The sequence below is a fragment of the Alexandromys fortis genome, unplaced genomic scaffold (assembly GCF_014885135.2).
Source record: "Alexandromys fortis isolate MF-2015 unplaced genomic scaffold, M_Fortis_MF-2015_v1.1 scaffold_348, whole genome shotgun sequence".
Classification (NCBI taxonomy): Eukaryota; Metazoa; Chordata; class Mammalia; order Rodentia; family Cricetidae; genus Alexandromys; species Alexandromys fortis.
The window spans coordinates 562863-578593 of NW_026068223.1; the positions used below are offsets into that span (position 1 = coordinate 562863).

General features: G+C 49.2%; 1 protein-coding gene across 4 annotated transcripts in view; it reads right to left on the bottom strand.

Moving 5' to 3' along the window:
- Csad (cysteine sulfinic acid decarboxylase) overlaps nt 1-15731 on the bottom strand; it is a 23293-nt gene continuing 7562 nt past the window's right edge. For 2 of the 4 annotated variants that reach the window (XM_050130619.1, XM_050130618.1), the window contains exons 2-15: nt 14045-14181; nt 13722-13848; nt 13543-13633; nt 13126-13232; nt 12641-12756; nt 12127-12206; nt 11796-11850; nt 2887-3003; nt 2746-2810; nt 2427-2508; nt 1835-2034; nt 1697-1748; nt 1481-1570; nt 1-794 (exon numbers count right to left, since the gene is read on the bottom strand). In XM_050130619.1, coding sequence (XP_049986576.1) covers nt 621-794; nt 1481-1570; nt 1697-1748; nt 1835-2034; nt 2427-2508; nt 2746-2810; nt 2887-3003; nt 11796-11850; nt 12127-12206; nt 12641-12756; nt 13126-13232; nt 13543-13633; nt 13722-13848; nt 14045-14170 — 1482 coding nt within the window. In that variant the 5' untranslated portion in view covers nt 14171-14181 and the 3' untranslated portion in view covers nt 1-620. Of the gene's footprint in view, nt 795-1480; nt 1571-1696; nt 1749-1834; nt 2035-2426; nt 2509-2745; nt 2811-2886; nt 3004-11795; nt 11851-12126; nt 12207-12640; nt 12757-13125; nt 13849-14044; nt 14182-14395; nt 14578-15731 lie in introns of those variants that run through there. The other 2 variants (XM_050130620.1, XM_050130621.1) reach the window with 2 other exon arrangements.

A 15731-nucleotide genomic window follows, 5' to 3' on the forward strand; every position in this document is an offset into this window, starting at 1 on the left:
TACAATTGAAGCTTCATTTTTATTGTTGTTTCAAAAGTATGTAATCTGTTGCATAATAAAACGAGGAAGCACACAAGGTCTAAGAGGTTTGACTGGAAACTGCCCACTACCCCACCGCAGGGAAACCACTGGCCTTCACAGTGCCACGCATCAGCCTTTTCCTGTACACGTGCTTTTAGCAAAACTCAGAATCACGATTATATAAATTCATATCTAGCTTTTCAATATACCATTTCCCTCATATTAATAAAAATTCTTTGTAAACATAATTTTAATGAAAGAATATTTCGTTTGTTTGCTTGAGACAGGCTCTCTCTGTGCATCCCTGGCTGTCCTGGAGCTCACTCTGTAGAGCAGGGTGGCCGTGACCTCAGAGATCCTCCTGTCACTGCCTCTGCCTCTGTCTCTGCTGGGGTTAAAAGCATCTGCCGCCACACGTATTTCATAAAAACATACTGCGGTGTATTTAAACTCCCCCCTAGCGGCAAAGGCTTCACTAGAAGGGTTAGTGTGGGGAAGCACACACAGTCAAGGCCACTGTTTCCTACAAAGCTTCCTTTTGAGAACCCAGGAGGCCACCAGCGATCGGGTGAGGGGGTGAGGCGGAGAGAGGGAGCAGCTCACAGGTCCTGGCCCAGACGCTCAAGCTCGCACAGAAGGAAGTCTATATCGGCCCGGGTCAGTGTGGGGTTGGCCACCACCATTCGGAAGAAGTTGGCCCGGGTCCCATGGGGCTGGTAGCCAATCATCATGGAGCCCTTCTTCACCATGCGTTCCTTGAGCACAGGCGCCACCTGTGGGCAATGGGGGAGCCTGAAGCGGCTGCTGCGGCTGCCTGGACCAGCTGCGTCCAGAAGCCGTGTCCCCATATGCTGCACCGTCTGTAGTGGGCTCTCTGCTCACATCCTTTCCACCACACGCAACCTGAGTGACCGTCCCTGTTTTCTGCTTTCTCCCACCCTCTCCTCTCTCCAAGAAAACTGGAGCCGGGAACATCTCCCAACCAGCGCTGCTCCTCCCAGATCTCAAGCCCTCATCCTCAATACCTCTCCCCTTAGTGCCTGACGTAGATCACCTGTGCCGTGTGATCTAGTGGTAACTTACAAAAACACTTCATTTACTGAACACAAGGGTAAACAGACGAGTCCTCTTCTGCAGTAACAGCCCAGAAGGCCACGGCTCTGCTGCCTCTCCAGGGTACTAAGGCGTCCAGCACTAATCTATTCTTAAGGATGCAGGCACATCTGGGACAATCCTTCCGGGTTCCGTCCCCGGCACAGTGGCAATACTACTCCTGCCACACACTGGTGAGTTCCTCTGGTAGCATTCTGCTGTCTCCTCACTTTCCAGAAACATATCTTTCTCCCTATCTGAACCCCATGAAAGAAGAAGACAAGGAGGTGCTCTTCTGCACTTGCCATCTCAAGAGTGAGGCTGGAGCATGCTATACCAGGCACAGCCAGCAGAGGGCGAAGCCTACCTGAGACAGCCTTTCAGCGTAATCTGGACTCTCCTTCTGCCTCCGCAGGCTGGGAGGCACAAACCAGAAGCACACATTGACAAACTCAGGCTGCGAGGAGGGATGAGGAAGGTATGAGCTGAGGAACGGGGCAGTTTCCCTGTCTCCGTCCTGGACCTTTATGAGGCTTCATGTATGGGATGGGGGCAGGGCACTCAAAGGCTCCAGGAGTCCTACCTCCATGACCAACTCAAATCCTTCCCGCTTTTTTATCTCCTCCACCAGGTACCTGGGGATAAGGGGTGAAAAAGCACACATGGCAGAGGCAGGGAAACACCTGGAAGAGGACGAGATCTGGGGTCCTCCTGCACCTACCGGCTGAGCGCAAAGGCCTGGTCGATGCGCTGCTCCAGCCCTCGCTCCCCTTGCGCCTTCCACATGAGCCACAGCTTTAAACAGTCCACATGGCGGCCACACTGCACCACCTTGTCTCCAGTGTCCAGAGCCACATCATAGAACTTGTCCTGCTGGAAGAGGTAGCTGGCCTGGGACCCGTGGCAACGCCTGAGCAGGTTCTGTGGGGAGAGAGCTGTCAGAGCGGGCCTTCCTACAGTGCTGCACACGGGGGTGGGGTGGGGTGTCTCAACTCAGTCATCCTTCCTCTCCCTGGAGCTGGGCAGCATTGAGGGCAACTGCCAGTCAACCCTGACCTCTCTCTGGGTCGCTCCTAACACCAAAACTCTTCCCAAATTCTGTCCAGGATCCCTCTGACCACACGACAAGCTAGGAAACCCTTTCTGGCAAACAAGAACAGGCCACTGGGCTCATGGGAGCTAGTCACAGAAACTTGGTTTCAGGTGGGAGGGTAAAGGGCACACATTCAGGCCTGGGTTCCTCTGTGGCAGGACAGGAAGCTCGGGCTCCACAGAGGAAAGGAGGCTGGGGTCCGGGATGAGGACAGACCCACCGAGGTGTCCCGGAGCAGAAGAGCAGAACACTGCAGCCCTGCGCCGAGAAGCTTGTGAGGGTTCCAAGCCACAGAGTCAGCCCTGGGTGAGACAGAGCAAGACTTTGTCAGTGCTTCTTCCTCCCTCCCCTTCCAGACATCCAGTAAAGGGCATACCCTTCTCCTGCAACCGGAGGATTCCCATGCCTGCCTCCCTCTGGCCTTCAGTCAATCTTCTCTCTAGTCCATCTCACCACTCCCTCCCCAAGCTCCCCAGTTTGTGACTATGGTGAGGACCCCAGATTTGAAGGGAGGGATTTGGGAAGGAAGCTGTGTGCACCTCTGGATCCCATCCAGGAGATGCCTGTGTGTCCGAGACAGCAGAACGCTCCCACCCCAGGCAGCCTGTGAAGCAGGAGAACAGCATGGGTCTTGTCCTCAATGGAGCCCACCCTACCCCCTCGACCCAAGTCTCACTCACATCCACATGGAACCACAATCCGTGACGTTGGCAAAGATCAGCAATGGCATCCAGGGGGTCAAAGGCCCCCAGCACGGTGGTACCAGAGGTGGCACTGACCAGAAATGGTACAGAGCCCTGTCGCCAAAAGGTAGAGGAGAAAAAAAGCTGTAGAGTTCAAGCTGTTCAGACTCTGGTGATGGCCCTACGCTCTCTGCACCCTTGTCCCCAACAATGCAGATGAGTAGAACCTAGGTCTCTCTAGGTTCTCTTTTAGTTTTAGTGCTAGGCTGGGGAGACAGCTCAGTCAGTACAGTGACTAAATTGTGGACCTAAGGTTGATCCCCAGAACCTATATGAAAAAACAAAACACACACACACACACACACACACCCCTCTAGGCATGGTGGCATGAGCCTGCAAACCCAGCTCTAGGAAGACAGAGATACGTAGGCCCTGGGCTTGTTGGCCAGCCAGCCTAGCTTAGCTGGTAAGCATCAGGCAGTAAAAGACCATCTCAAAAAGCAGATGGAAGGCTCCTGAGGAGCAACATCAGAAGCTGGTGCTAGGGTTTCACGTGTACACCAGTGCACACCACCATACATGCGCATTGCCATACATGCATACTGCTGCACATGCACACCACACACACACACCATGGCACATGCACACCGCCACACACGCACACCGCCCATGCACACTGCCACACATGCACACCACCACACACTCACACTGCCACACATGCACACCACCACACACTCACACTGCCACACATGCACACCACTGCACACTCACACATGCACACCACCACACACTCACACTGCCACACATGCACACCACCACACTCACACATGCACACCACCACACACTCACACTGCCACACATGCACACCACTGCACACTCACACTGCCTCACACATACATCATGGCACATGTATGCCACCACACACTCGCAGCGCCACACACACACACACCATGGCACATGCACACCAAAGCACATGCACATACAAACATAACATGTGATGTATTACTTAAGAGCCAAATACTAGCCGGACGGTGGTGGCGCACGCCTCTAATCCCAGCACTTGGGAGGCAGAGGCAGGCGGATCTCTGTGAGTTCAAGACCAGCCTGGTCTACAGAGCTAGTTCCAGGACAGGCTCCGAAACCACAGAGAAACCCTGTCTCAAAAAACCAAAAAAAAAAAAAAAAGCCAACTACTATTGAAAGTTCCATACTATAAAAGTTCGTACTGACATCAGATAAGTAAACAAAACAAATTTAAACTACCACAGAGAAAAGCTCAAACACAGATGGCTTCACTAATGAATTCCATCAAATATTTAAAAACTAAACACTACTGGGAGATGGCTCAGCAGTTCAGAGCACAGCACCCACCAGCAGATCTTCCAGAGGACCCAGGGTCAAGCTCCCACACTGACAGCTCACAACTGCCTGTAACTCCAGTCTCAGGAGATCCAACAACACCCTCTTCTGGCCTCCCTGGGTACCAGGCACACACATGGCACACAGATATACATACAGGCAAATCACACATACGTATAAAAATTAAATTTAAATTAAAAACAATAAATAAGTACCAGTTCACAAATATTTTCTCCCTAAAATCAGAATACATAAAACCATCTTGAGCTGGAGATGGAGACAGCTCAGGGCAAGAGCACTTTATCTAGGATGCCTGAGGCCCTAAGCAGAATCTCCAGAACCAAACTTACAAGAAACAAACAACAGCAAAACACATTAGCTCACTTTGTGTGTACACAATGGAACATGAACACACAAATAAAACTAAGAGGCAGGCATGACCTTTAATCCCAGCACTTGGGAAGCAGAGGCAGGCAGATCTCTGTGAATTTGAGGCCAGCCTAGTCAACATGGAGAACTTAGGGCAGCCAGAGCTACATAGTGAGACCCTGTGTCAAAAACAAAAGAAAATAAGAAAATAATTTCCTGTAGCCAGGCCTGGTGGTGCTTGCTTATAATCGAAGCCATTCAAGCAGCTAAAGACGGTCACATTCAAAACCAGCCAGGGCTACAAGGAAAAACCCTGTTGCAAAAAGCATACATCAATCAATTAGTTAATTAGCCCCAGAAGAGAGCTCTGCAGATAGTTCAGTGACAGAACACTCGCTTGGACGTTCAGTGTTCTGGGTTCAGTCGCCAGTACTGAACACATCACACAAAACCAAAGATACAAAAAGTGAGGGACCTGCCAGGTGGAGCTCCACACTTCGTGATCCTGGCACTTGGGATTCAGAGGCAGGAGAATCTGGAATTCAACGCCAGCCTGAGCTACACGGGACTCTGTCTAAATGAACAGACCTAACTTATGCTGTGTGTGGTCATGCCTTAAACCTCAGGACTTGAGAGGCAGAGGCAGGTGGGTATCTTTGAGTTTAAAGCCAGTGTGGTGTGGGTTCCAGGCCATTGAGGGCTACACACTTAGACCCTGTTATCAAAAACTAAAAACAAAACAGCAAAAATAATGTAAATTATAAGGAACAAGGCAGAAGGCTCAGTAGTTACGAACATCCACTGCTTCCAGCAGACCTGAGTCTAACCCAGCACCCTCTGCTGATCTCCAAGGGCACTGCACATACACGCACACCTACACACAAACATACATACACAGAAGTAAAAACAGAAATGAATCTTTAAAATTTTTGAATAATTAAAAGTATAAAACACTTATAAAAAGAAATTTTGTGCTCTTTGACTAGGTTAGCTATGATATCCAAAGCACAAGATACCAAGGCAGGGGTGGGATAAGCAGCAAAATGGCGAGGAGTAACGGTGTTTGCCATCATGTCTGACGATTTCTGTTTGACTCCTGACCCCACATGGTGGGAGGAGGGAACTGACTCTAAAAGTTGTCCCCTGACCCCGATATGCAGGCTGTGGCACTCAAGAGGCTGAGGCAGGAGAATCACTCCAAGTTTGAAGTCAAGTTGGGCTATACAATAGGACTTTGATTAAAAAAAAAAATTAAAATGGAATTTCCAGCAGTGGAACTCTCCCCACTGCAGGTGGAAAACTCTGGTCTGGCACGGCTTTAATGTGACACTGTCAACTATGAGTAGACATGTAATCCAACTGTGATGCTGGGAGGACACTGGGCTACTTAGGGTCATCAGGTGGCCCTTACAGTTGACCACTAGTGCTTGAGGAATAAGGGGAAACCAGAGGAGACACCAACACCTGGCTGTGTCTCTTGCTGTGTGAAGTTCTGTACTGACTTGGTGCTTGCCAGCAAGAAGGCCAACACCAGATTTAAGCCTTGAACCTTGAACCTGAGCTGTGAGACAAAACAAACCTCTTTTCTTATTAAATTACGCAGCCTCAGGTACTTCCCTGTACTAAAGTGGATTAATCACAGGGTCTTAAAGAGGTAGCTGTCCAGACAGCATCGTTCCCAATAGCTAGAGAGTAGAGAGTAGAAGCAGCCACTGTTTATTGCTGGATGAAGGGATAATCAAATGACAAATACATTCGACAGAAAGTTTTTTGTTTTTGTTTTTGAGATAGGGTTTCTCTGTGTAGCCCTGGTATCTTGGAACTCACACTGTAGACCAGGTTGGCCTCAAACTCACAGAGATCCATCTGCCTCTGTGTCCTGAATGCTGGGATTAAAGGAGTGCACTACCATTGCCTGGCTCCAGAAATTAAGTTTTAACACACATTTAATGCAATCTCCATCAAAATCCCATCAAAATTCTTCACAGATCTGGAGAAGACAATAATCAACTTTATATGGAAAAACAAAAAACCCAGGATAGCCAAAACAATCTTATACAATAAAGGATCATCTGGAGGCATTACCATCCCTGACTTCAAACTCTATTACAGAGCTACAGTATTGAAAACAGCTTGGTATTGGCATAAAAACAGAGAAGTCGACCAGTGGAATCGAATAGAAGACCCTGACTTTAACCCACAAACCTATGAACACCTGATTTTCGATAAAGGAGCTAAAAGTATACAATGGAAAAAAGAGAGCATCTTCAACAAATTGTGCTGGCAAAACTGAATGTCAATCTGTAGAAGAATGAAAATAGATCCATATCTATCACCATGCACAAAACTCAAGTCCAAGTGGATTAAAGACCTCAATATCAGTCTGAACACACTGAATCTGATAGAAAAGAAAGTGGGAAGTACTCTACAACACATGGGCACAGGAGACCACTTTCTACGTATAACCTCAGCAGCACAGACATTAAGGGCATCATTGAAAAAATGGGACCTCCTAGACTGAGAAGCTTCTGTAAAGCAAAGGACACTGTCACTAAGACAAATAGGCAACCCACTGACTGGGAGAAGATCTTCACCAACCCCGCAACTGACAAAGGTCTGATCTCCAAAATATATAAAGAACTCAAGAAACTAGACTGTAAAAGGCTAATCAACCCAATTATAAAATGGGACACTGAGCTGAACAGAGATCTCACAACAGAAGAAGTTCAAATGGCCAAAAGACACCTAAGGTCATGCTCAACTTCCTTAGCAATCAGGGAAATGCAAATTAAGACAACTTTAAGATACCATCTTACAACTGTCAGAATGGCTAAAATCAAAAACACCAATGATAGCCTTTGCTGGAGAGGTTGTGGAGAAAGGGGTACACTCATTCATTGCTGGTGGGAATGCAAACTTGTGCAACCACTCTGGAAAGCAGTGTGGCAGTTTCTCAGAAAATTCGGGATCAACCTACCCCTGGACCCAGCAATACCACTCTTAGGAATATACCCAAGAGAGGCCCTATCATACAACAAAAATATATGCTCAACTATGTTCATAGCAGCATTGTTTGTAATAGCGAGAACCTGGAAACAACCTAGATGCCCTTAAATGGAAGAATAGATGAAGTAAGGAATATATACATATTAGAGTACTACTCAGCAGTAAAAAACAAGGACTTCACGAAGTTTGCATACAAATGGATGGAAATAGAAAACACTATCCTGAGTGAGGTAAGCCAGACCCAAAAAGAGGAACATGGGATGTACTCACTCATATTTGGTTTCTAGCCATAAATAAAGGACATTGAGCCTATAATTCGCGATCCTAGAGAAGCTAAATAAGAAGGTGAACCCAAAGAAAAACATATAGGCATCCTCCTGAATATTAACCTTCATCAGGCGATGAAAGGAGACAGAGACAGAGACCCACATTGGAGCACAGGACTGAAATCTCAAGGTCCAAATCAGGAGCAGAAGGAGAGAGAGCACAAGCAAGGAACTCAGGACCACGAGGGGTGCACCCACACACTGAGACAATGGGGATGTTCTATCGGGAACTCACCAAGGCCAGCTGGCCCGGGTCTGAAAAAGCCTGGGTTAAAACCGGACTTGCTGAACATAGCGGACAATGAGGACTACTGAGAACTCAAGAACAATGGCAATGGGTTTTTGATCCTACTGCACGTACAGGCTTTGTGGGAGCCTAGGCAGTTTGGATGCTCACCTTACTAGACATGGATTGAGGTGGGTGCTCCTCGGACTTCCCACAGGTCAGGGAACCCTGATTGCTCTTTGGGCTGATGAGGAGGGGGACTTGATCGGGGCAGGGGGACTAGATGGGGGGAGGGGGGGGGAAATGGGAGGCGGTGGCGGGGAGGAGGCAGAAATGTTTAATAAATAAATAAATAAATAAATAAATAAAAAAAAAAGAAAGGCAGACAACATGTAAAAAACAAAGTTAAATGCAATTAAAAAAAAAGTTTTAACACACAAACTTTCAGACACACTCAAACCATATCCAAGCCACAGTACTCTGGACTGTTCTCAATGAATGTAGTAATGCCCCCGGCCACTGTCATAAAACAAAATAAAAACAGATCTGTGTTTGGCAGTGAGGCAGAGGCAGGCAGATCTCCAAGTCTGAGACAGGGTTACTGGAGAAACCCTGTCTCAAAAACAAAAAACAAACAACAACAAGAACAACAAACAACCAGACATGCTCACTTCCATAGGTCCTCTTGGACGGGACAATTGAGAGAGTGGAGTCGAAGGCAGCACCTGCCCCACGCAAGTCCTCCTGGATGGGGAGGGCTGTGTGGGGAGCAAGGGAAGTAGGTTGTCTCAGCTCTTCAGCTCCAGGGCCAGCCAGCCAGTGCCTCTCTCCAAGGCTAGCAAGTTCTTGTCTGGCCTTAAGACCCACCCTAATGCAGTCCCTTGTCCCCCTGCAGTCTCCAGCATCTCTCCCAGCTCCTGACTTGATTTGACCAATGCTCCTGTCTACCTCCCAGCACAGCAAACACTCAGTTGTCTTATAGGGATCTATGAGTGTCAGTCCTCCCTACACTAATAAAAATGATCTAGCAAAATAAAATGAGCAGGCTGGAATGACAGCTCCGTGGTGAAGGGAGCTCATTGCTCTTGCAGAGTTCCCAGGGTCAGTTCCCAACACCACGTGATGAATTGGTAAGAATTGGCAAGCATGAAGAGAAATTAGAAGAACATATACTGCTGGAATTTTAAGATGGTAAAGGTACTTTAGAAAACAGATAAGGGCCAGGCAGTGGTGGTGCACACCTTTAATCCATAGGGAGGCAGAGGTGGGCAGATCTCTTTGAGTTTGAGGCCAGCCTGGTCTACAAAGTGAATTCTATAGAGAAACCCTGTCTCAAGAAACAAAAAACAGGGCTGGAGAGATGGCTCAGAGGTTAAGAGCACTGACTGCTCTTCCAGAGGTCCTGAGTTCAATTCCCAGCAACCACATGGTGGCTCACAGCCATCTGTAATGAGGTCTGGTGCCCTCTTCTGGCATGTAGGCATACATGGAAGGAATGCTGTATACATAATAAATAAATCTTAAAAAAAGAAACAAAAAACAAAATAAATAAAAGAGTAAACTGCTGTAGAATATTATTTTAAGGTGTGTTACTTCTGTCTATGCTCTGGAACATTTGCTTAATTATGGAAAGATGTGTTTGGTTAAATAAAATTCACCTGCAGTCCAGAGGCTGCGTCAGCAACTGACAGGAAGTGGTAAGGAAGAGCCAGGTGGAGAAGGGTTTATAAGGAGGGACAAGAAAAAGCACAAAGACTTCTTGGGAGACATGAGGAGGTGAGCTAGGTCAGCTGCTTGCTTTTCGGCCTTTCTGGGAAGCAGGATTCTACCTCAACCTTTGAATCATGAGTTCTTTAGCAGGACAGAGATTTAGATAAATTCTCTGAGCAGCTTTGAAAGAGTCGATGCCTGTGGGAACAGAATTTATTTCGTCGGGCTGCGGCTCTGGTGGCCTAGCCTCTGCTGGAGGACAACAGAAAGCAGGTTAGGACTCTCTATCCCCAGCTGGGAACATCAACAGTTGCTGACTTCTGAGAGGAGGGTCAGTTTTCTTTACAGGTGTGGCACTTGGGACCACACTCCAACGAACAGCATGAACCAGAATCAGCATGCTACTTACTATATAATAATAAAATAACAATTATTAATACTAACGATGAAGAGGACATAGGTTGGAGGTGCTGCTTTTTGGAGGACTGAGTTTGATGAGCAGCACCCACGTCAGGTAGCTCCCACCTGCCTGTAACGTCAACTCCAGGGCTATCTGATGCCTTTGGACTCCACAAGTGTAACATGCTAACACACAAACACATCCTTTAACTATAAAAATATTGGAGCTGGAGGGGCCGGGCGGTGGTGGTGCACGCCTTTAATCCCAGCACTTGGGAGGCAGAGGCAGGCGGATCTCTGTGAGTTCGAGACCAGCCTGGTCTACAAGAGCTAGTTCCAGGACAGGCACCAAAGCTACAGGGAAATCCTGTCTCGAAAAAGAAAAAAAAAAAATTGGAGCTGGAGAGATGGCTCAGTGGTCAAGAGCACTGGTTGCTCTTCTAGAGGACCCTGGTTCAGGGTTCAGGTAATTCCAGTTCCAGGGGATCTAATGCCTTCTTCTGGCCTCTGCAGATATAGGAACTCAAATGGATCACAGGTATACATGCAGGCAAAACACCCATACACATAAAAACATAATAAAATGGTTTTTAAAATATGTAAACACAATTATTCTAAATAGCAAAATAGGGTGTTCATTCTATACAGTGACCTGAAATACGTATTTCATGTATATGGAGGTATTTTCATGTTATCATATGTACATTCATATATTTGCCTACACTGTACCCTAGTGGTGGTGGCGATGATGATGAAGACAATAGTTATGTCACACACTGAGATCACAGCCCACATCTGTAATCACAGCACCAAGTAAGCTAAGGCAGGAAGATCAAGTTTGAGGCCAACATGAGCTACACACTGAGTTCAAAGCCAAAGCATACTGCACAGCAAGAACCGGCCCCTAAAAAGCGCAGCAGCAGACACAGCTGATGTCTGGACGTGTATCCGCGTCCAGCGCTAGTCTAAGCACTCTGCACACGAACTCATTCATCCTTAGAGCAGCCTTCTGTCATTTCACACAGACCTGTCAGCGTTTATCTTACCTACCAATAGGCATTAGGGCATTGTTTTCAGTTCATACTTTGTTCTGGTAAATGTCCTCATGCACAGAATTCTATGAACTTGTACTAATTAACAATTCTCTGAGCAGAGGACCTCTGAATCTGCAGACAGATGTACTTAAAAACTGGGCAGGGTACCAAACATGCCGTACCTTCTCCCCCATGGCAGCAATGCTCACCAAAGCCTGCACATCCTCCCCAGTGTCCCCCTGTGTGACTCTCGGTCCACAGAAACCTTCCACACTATTCATGCTTTAAGCACCTACCACCATCCCCACAGGTGCTTGGGACTCCTTGGAAATTCAGAACCTAACCCACCTACAAGTGTCTGTAGAGTCCCCGACACTAAAGGAGAGGCGTGAGGAGTATCTCAAGCAGGAAGATCCTGAACCACCTTTCCTGAGGGGATAGAGGGGCCCTGCCCCACTACCCAGTGACCTCACTCACCTCAGCCTCGGCCAGACTGATCTGCCTCTCCAGGTCCTCAGGGTCCATTTTCCCTCTGAAAAGGAAAACTGAGTAAGTGAAGCCAGTTCAGGTGTGCTCACATAACACAGCTGGGATAAGAGAGGAGCAATACAGAGGTCATGTACAGACTGAGACCTCAGAGCACCGGGGAGGATGCTAGTGGGCACTGAGAAGCAGGAGCAACAATTATGAAAGAAGAGTAGGCAGGAGAGGTGCACCAGGGACAGGGCCTAAGGCCAGAGCAATCTGGCAAGTAGGTGACAAGCTGTGCCAAGCTGGGTCAGGGCCGTGTCGGCAGAAGGACCTTCACCTCTCATCAGCCTTGACCACTCGGACACTGTCAGTGCCAAGTCCGAGAAAAGCGGCTCCCTTACTGACGGAGTAGTGACACTGTGGAGGAACGCAGAGGGCAAGTTAGCGTGGCCTGAGCTGCGGCCCAGAAGGCTCTATGGCTGGGGAGGGCAACTGATGGGACCCTGTGGCCAGGACTGATGGGACCCTGTGGCCAGGGCTGATGGGACCCTGTGGCCAGGGCCTTCAAGTGTTCATGTGCAGGATTATGTTGGGTCTGAGTTAAATACAGGCTCGGAGCTGGTGGGCCTGCGACTGCATTTCTAGAGCCTCCCAGGTGATGTCAGTGCCGCTGGAGCGTGAACTAGCTCAGAGGGGAGCCTGCATCTACAGCATTCATCTCACCCCACCTCCAGGAAGGCAAGAATATCTGGCCTCACCCACTGGAGGCCAGGAAGACTTGTGGGGTCTCTAGCTGAGCTGGCAGAAGATTAGACTCAGGAGTCAGGGCCAGGCCTGTGGCTATTCCCTACCTCCTTTGATGTGAAGAGGGCCAAAGGTGGCAGTGCCCGGAGCCCTCTCTGCTTGCAGTCTGGGTAGCGCTGATAGCGGGCCAGGTTCAAGGCATACATATTCGAGATGGAGCCCCCTGTCCCAGGGAGGAAATGGTAGCTAAAGTGAGTGGTAGTGAGTCAAGACCCAAGTTTCCTTCCCCAACCTTTCCACCCAGAACTGGTCAAACAGCAGGCCTCACATTAGCTCCCAAGCCAGGAATTCCTAGGATTCACAAATAGCACAGGGGCCAGACCAGGTCTGGGATCAAGAGACCCCTATACTCCCTGAGCGCCCACTAGGGTCACTTCCCCATGATGGGAAGCCTCTCGTGGTCTAGCCCAGTGGGACCCAAAAGGAAACAGCTACTGCCCTCCACACTAGTTGTACAGAATAAGAGAAAGTACACAGGAGGCAGGCCTTTTACAAAGACCCAAGGACGGCCCCCTTCCCCCTTCTCACATACCGGGGCAGAAGACCCCATCCCCGGAGTTCCAGCCCACCAAGGCACGGAGTTTCTTCAGCACCTCCTCTTCCATAAGTACAAACACAGGGGCAATCTCATACGTGTACCTGCCAGGGAACATCAGTGAAAAGGCCCAGGTGGGAGTACTGCCCAGCTGAGTCAGAGGGGGTGAAGGATCCCAAGAGAGAAGTTGGTGGGTGTCAAAGAACCAGAGCTCACATGAGAAAACAGTGGGGCAGGAGGCACGAAGAGGCTGGAGGACAGAAGGCCAAAGGACAGACAGGAGGGAAAACATTCTCTAAGGAGGCATTTGTAAAAAACAGGGGCAAGGGGCAGAAACCACGGTCCTGTCCTACCCAGATGACTTCCCCAGCAAACCCAAGTTCTCTATAGACACGAGGGCCCTAGATGGCTCACGGGCTGGTGTTGAGGCTCTCCGTGATGATGCGCCCAGCCAGAGCATGGGGATCTAAACCTGAGAAGAGCTGGTTGAAGAACCGGGGGTGACCTGGAGGACGGGGAGCAGGCAGGGGTCTCAGGGTGGACCTGGGTACTCCTGGGGCCAGCAAGCCCTCCCGTCAGGTTCCCAGGCACACCAGTCTTGACACTGTAGTGAATCACTGTCCGGCAGCGTTCCAGAATCTGTTCCTGAGACTCTCCCTGGCTCTGCAGCTCCAAATCCAGCAGCTGCCTGAGCTCCTCAGGCTCCTTCCATTCGCAGACCTAGCAGGAGGCCAAGATGCAGCCATGACAATTAAGACAGCTCAAGAATGCTCTTTCCCAAGCATACACAAGCAAGGGGGAATGAAGGACCAAAGACCCAGAGTGCAGCTCTTGAGACTCATGAGGAACATGGGTAAACTCACTGGAGTCAAGTCTACAAGACCACGGGCAGGAGGAGGAAGGAGAAGGGGCCCACCTTCTCTGAGGCACTGGTCCCTTTCCGAATGGCCTCATCTACAACAATCCCAAACACGTCCCGGAGCAAGGCCTCCACAGCCATGGGATCCCCATTCAGAGCAGTATGTGGTTTGGAGGCAGCCATCAGGATGAAATCTGCAAGCAGGGGTGGAACCATGCCTCATTTAGCCTGTGTGCCCCACTGGGACACAACAAGCAAGACCTTCTACTTGGTAAGGGGCCTGAGGTCCATGCTAAGTAAGTGCAGGTGCGGGGAGGAGGCAGCATCCAGAGAGAAAGCCAGTGTCAACAAGAGGAAGGGACAGGCAACCCACGCCAAGTACACCTAGGGCAGAGACACAGCACTTACCTCTCTGCTCAGGCCTAAATTCAGACGAGCTGGCGACAAGGTACACAATGAACTTTTCTGAATAATAGGATGAAGACAGCAGAGGAGTAGGGTAAAGCCAGCATTCACATGGCTGGGCATAACTCTCATGACCCTTGCCCAAAAGAAAACTTTTACAGATTTGGGACAGGGACAGCTGGCTAGGCTGAGCTCCCCGGGTAATAATTAGCTGACAGAGGAAGGGTGGGGCCGCGACAAGAAAGGCAAAAGCAGGTGGCACATCTCCTCAGAGAGGGCATCATGAGTGCCCAGGGAGTGGGGAAAGACTGGAGGAAGGCAAGGGCAGAGAGGCCCAGGAAGGGCCTGAGATGTGCAAGTCAAGCCATCCTACCGCTGAGTCTTTGCAAAACTATCCTAGTTTTGGGCTGCAGAGATGGCTCAGAGGTTAAGAACACTGGCTGATCTTTTCCAGAAGACCTGTGTTCAATTCCCAGCAACCACATGGTAGCTCACAGCCATCTGTAATGAGATCTGGTGCCCTCTTCTGGCCTGCAGACATACACGCAGACAGAACACTGTATACATAATATTTTTTTTTTTTTTTTTGAGGCAGGGTTTCTCTGTAGCTTTGGAACCTGTCCTGGAACTAGCTCTTGTAGACCAGGCTGGCCTCGAACTCACAGAGATCCACCTGCCTCTGCCTCCTGAGAGCTGGGATTAAAAGGCGTACACTACCAGCACCCGGCTTTTCTTCTTTTTTTTAAGGTTGTATGTATCTCAGGCTGATCTCCAACTGGTTATGTGGCCAACAGTGATTTTGAACTCATCTTCCTGCATCTACCTTTCAAGGGCTAGGATTATAGGAATGAGCCACTACAGGCAGTTTATGTCATCCTGGAAGTCAGACCCAGGCTCTGTACACACTAAGCAAGCACTGTAACAACCTAGCTCCATCCATACCCTAGCATCCACATCCCTTCTGCAGAAGGAGACTTAGACATAGCTCAGGCTAGCCTTAAAACCAAATCCTCCTGCTTTAGCTCCCAAGGACTGCGATTAACAGGCCTGTGCTGCCAAGCCTCCTCTGCCCTGACTTCTGAAGTCTCTGAGAGGAGGCCACGCTGAAGAAGCACTGTGCCACACAAGCGTCCATGCTAGGACTGAGACAGCCCTGCCCTGCTGGCGGACACAGACACACATGCAACAATAATGGCCTGGGGTCTGATCCTGACCAAGCAGGTAAACGGCAGGTGAGGAACCCTGAAAGAGAAGGAAGAAGGTCATGAGCTAACATGGGGTAAGCCAGATGGGATGCAGGGGCAAAGTTGAGTGGGTTATGGCAAGTCTTAAGCATCAA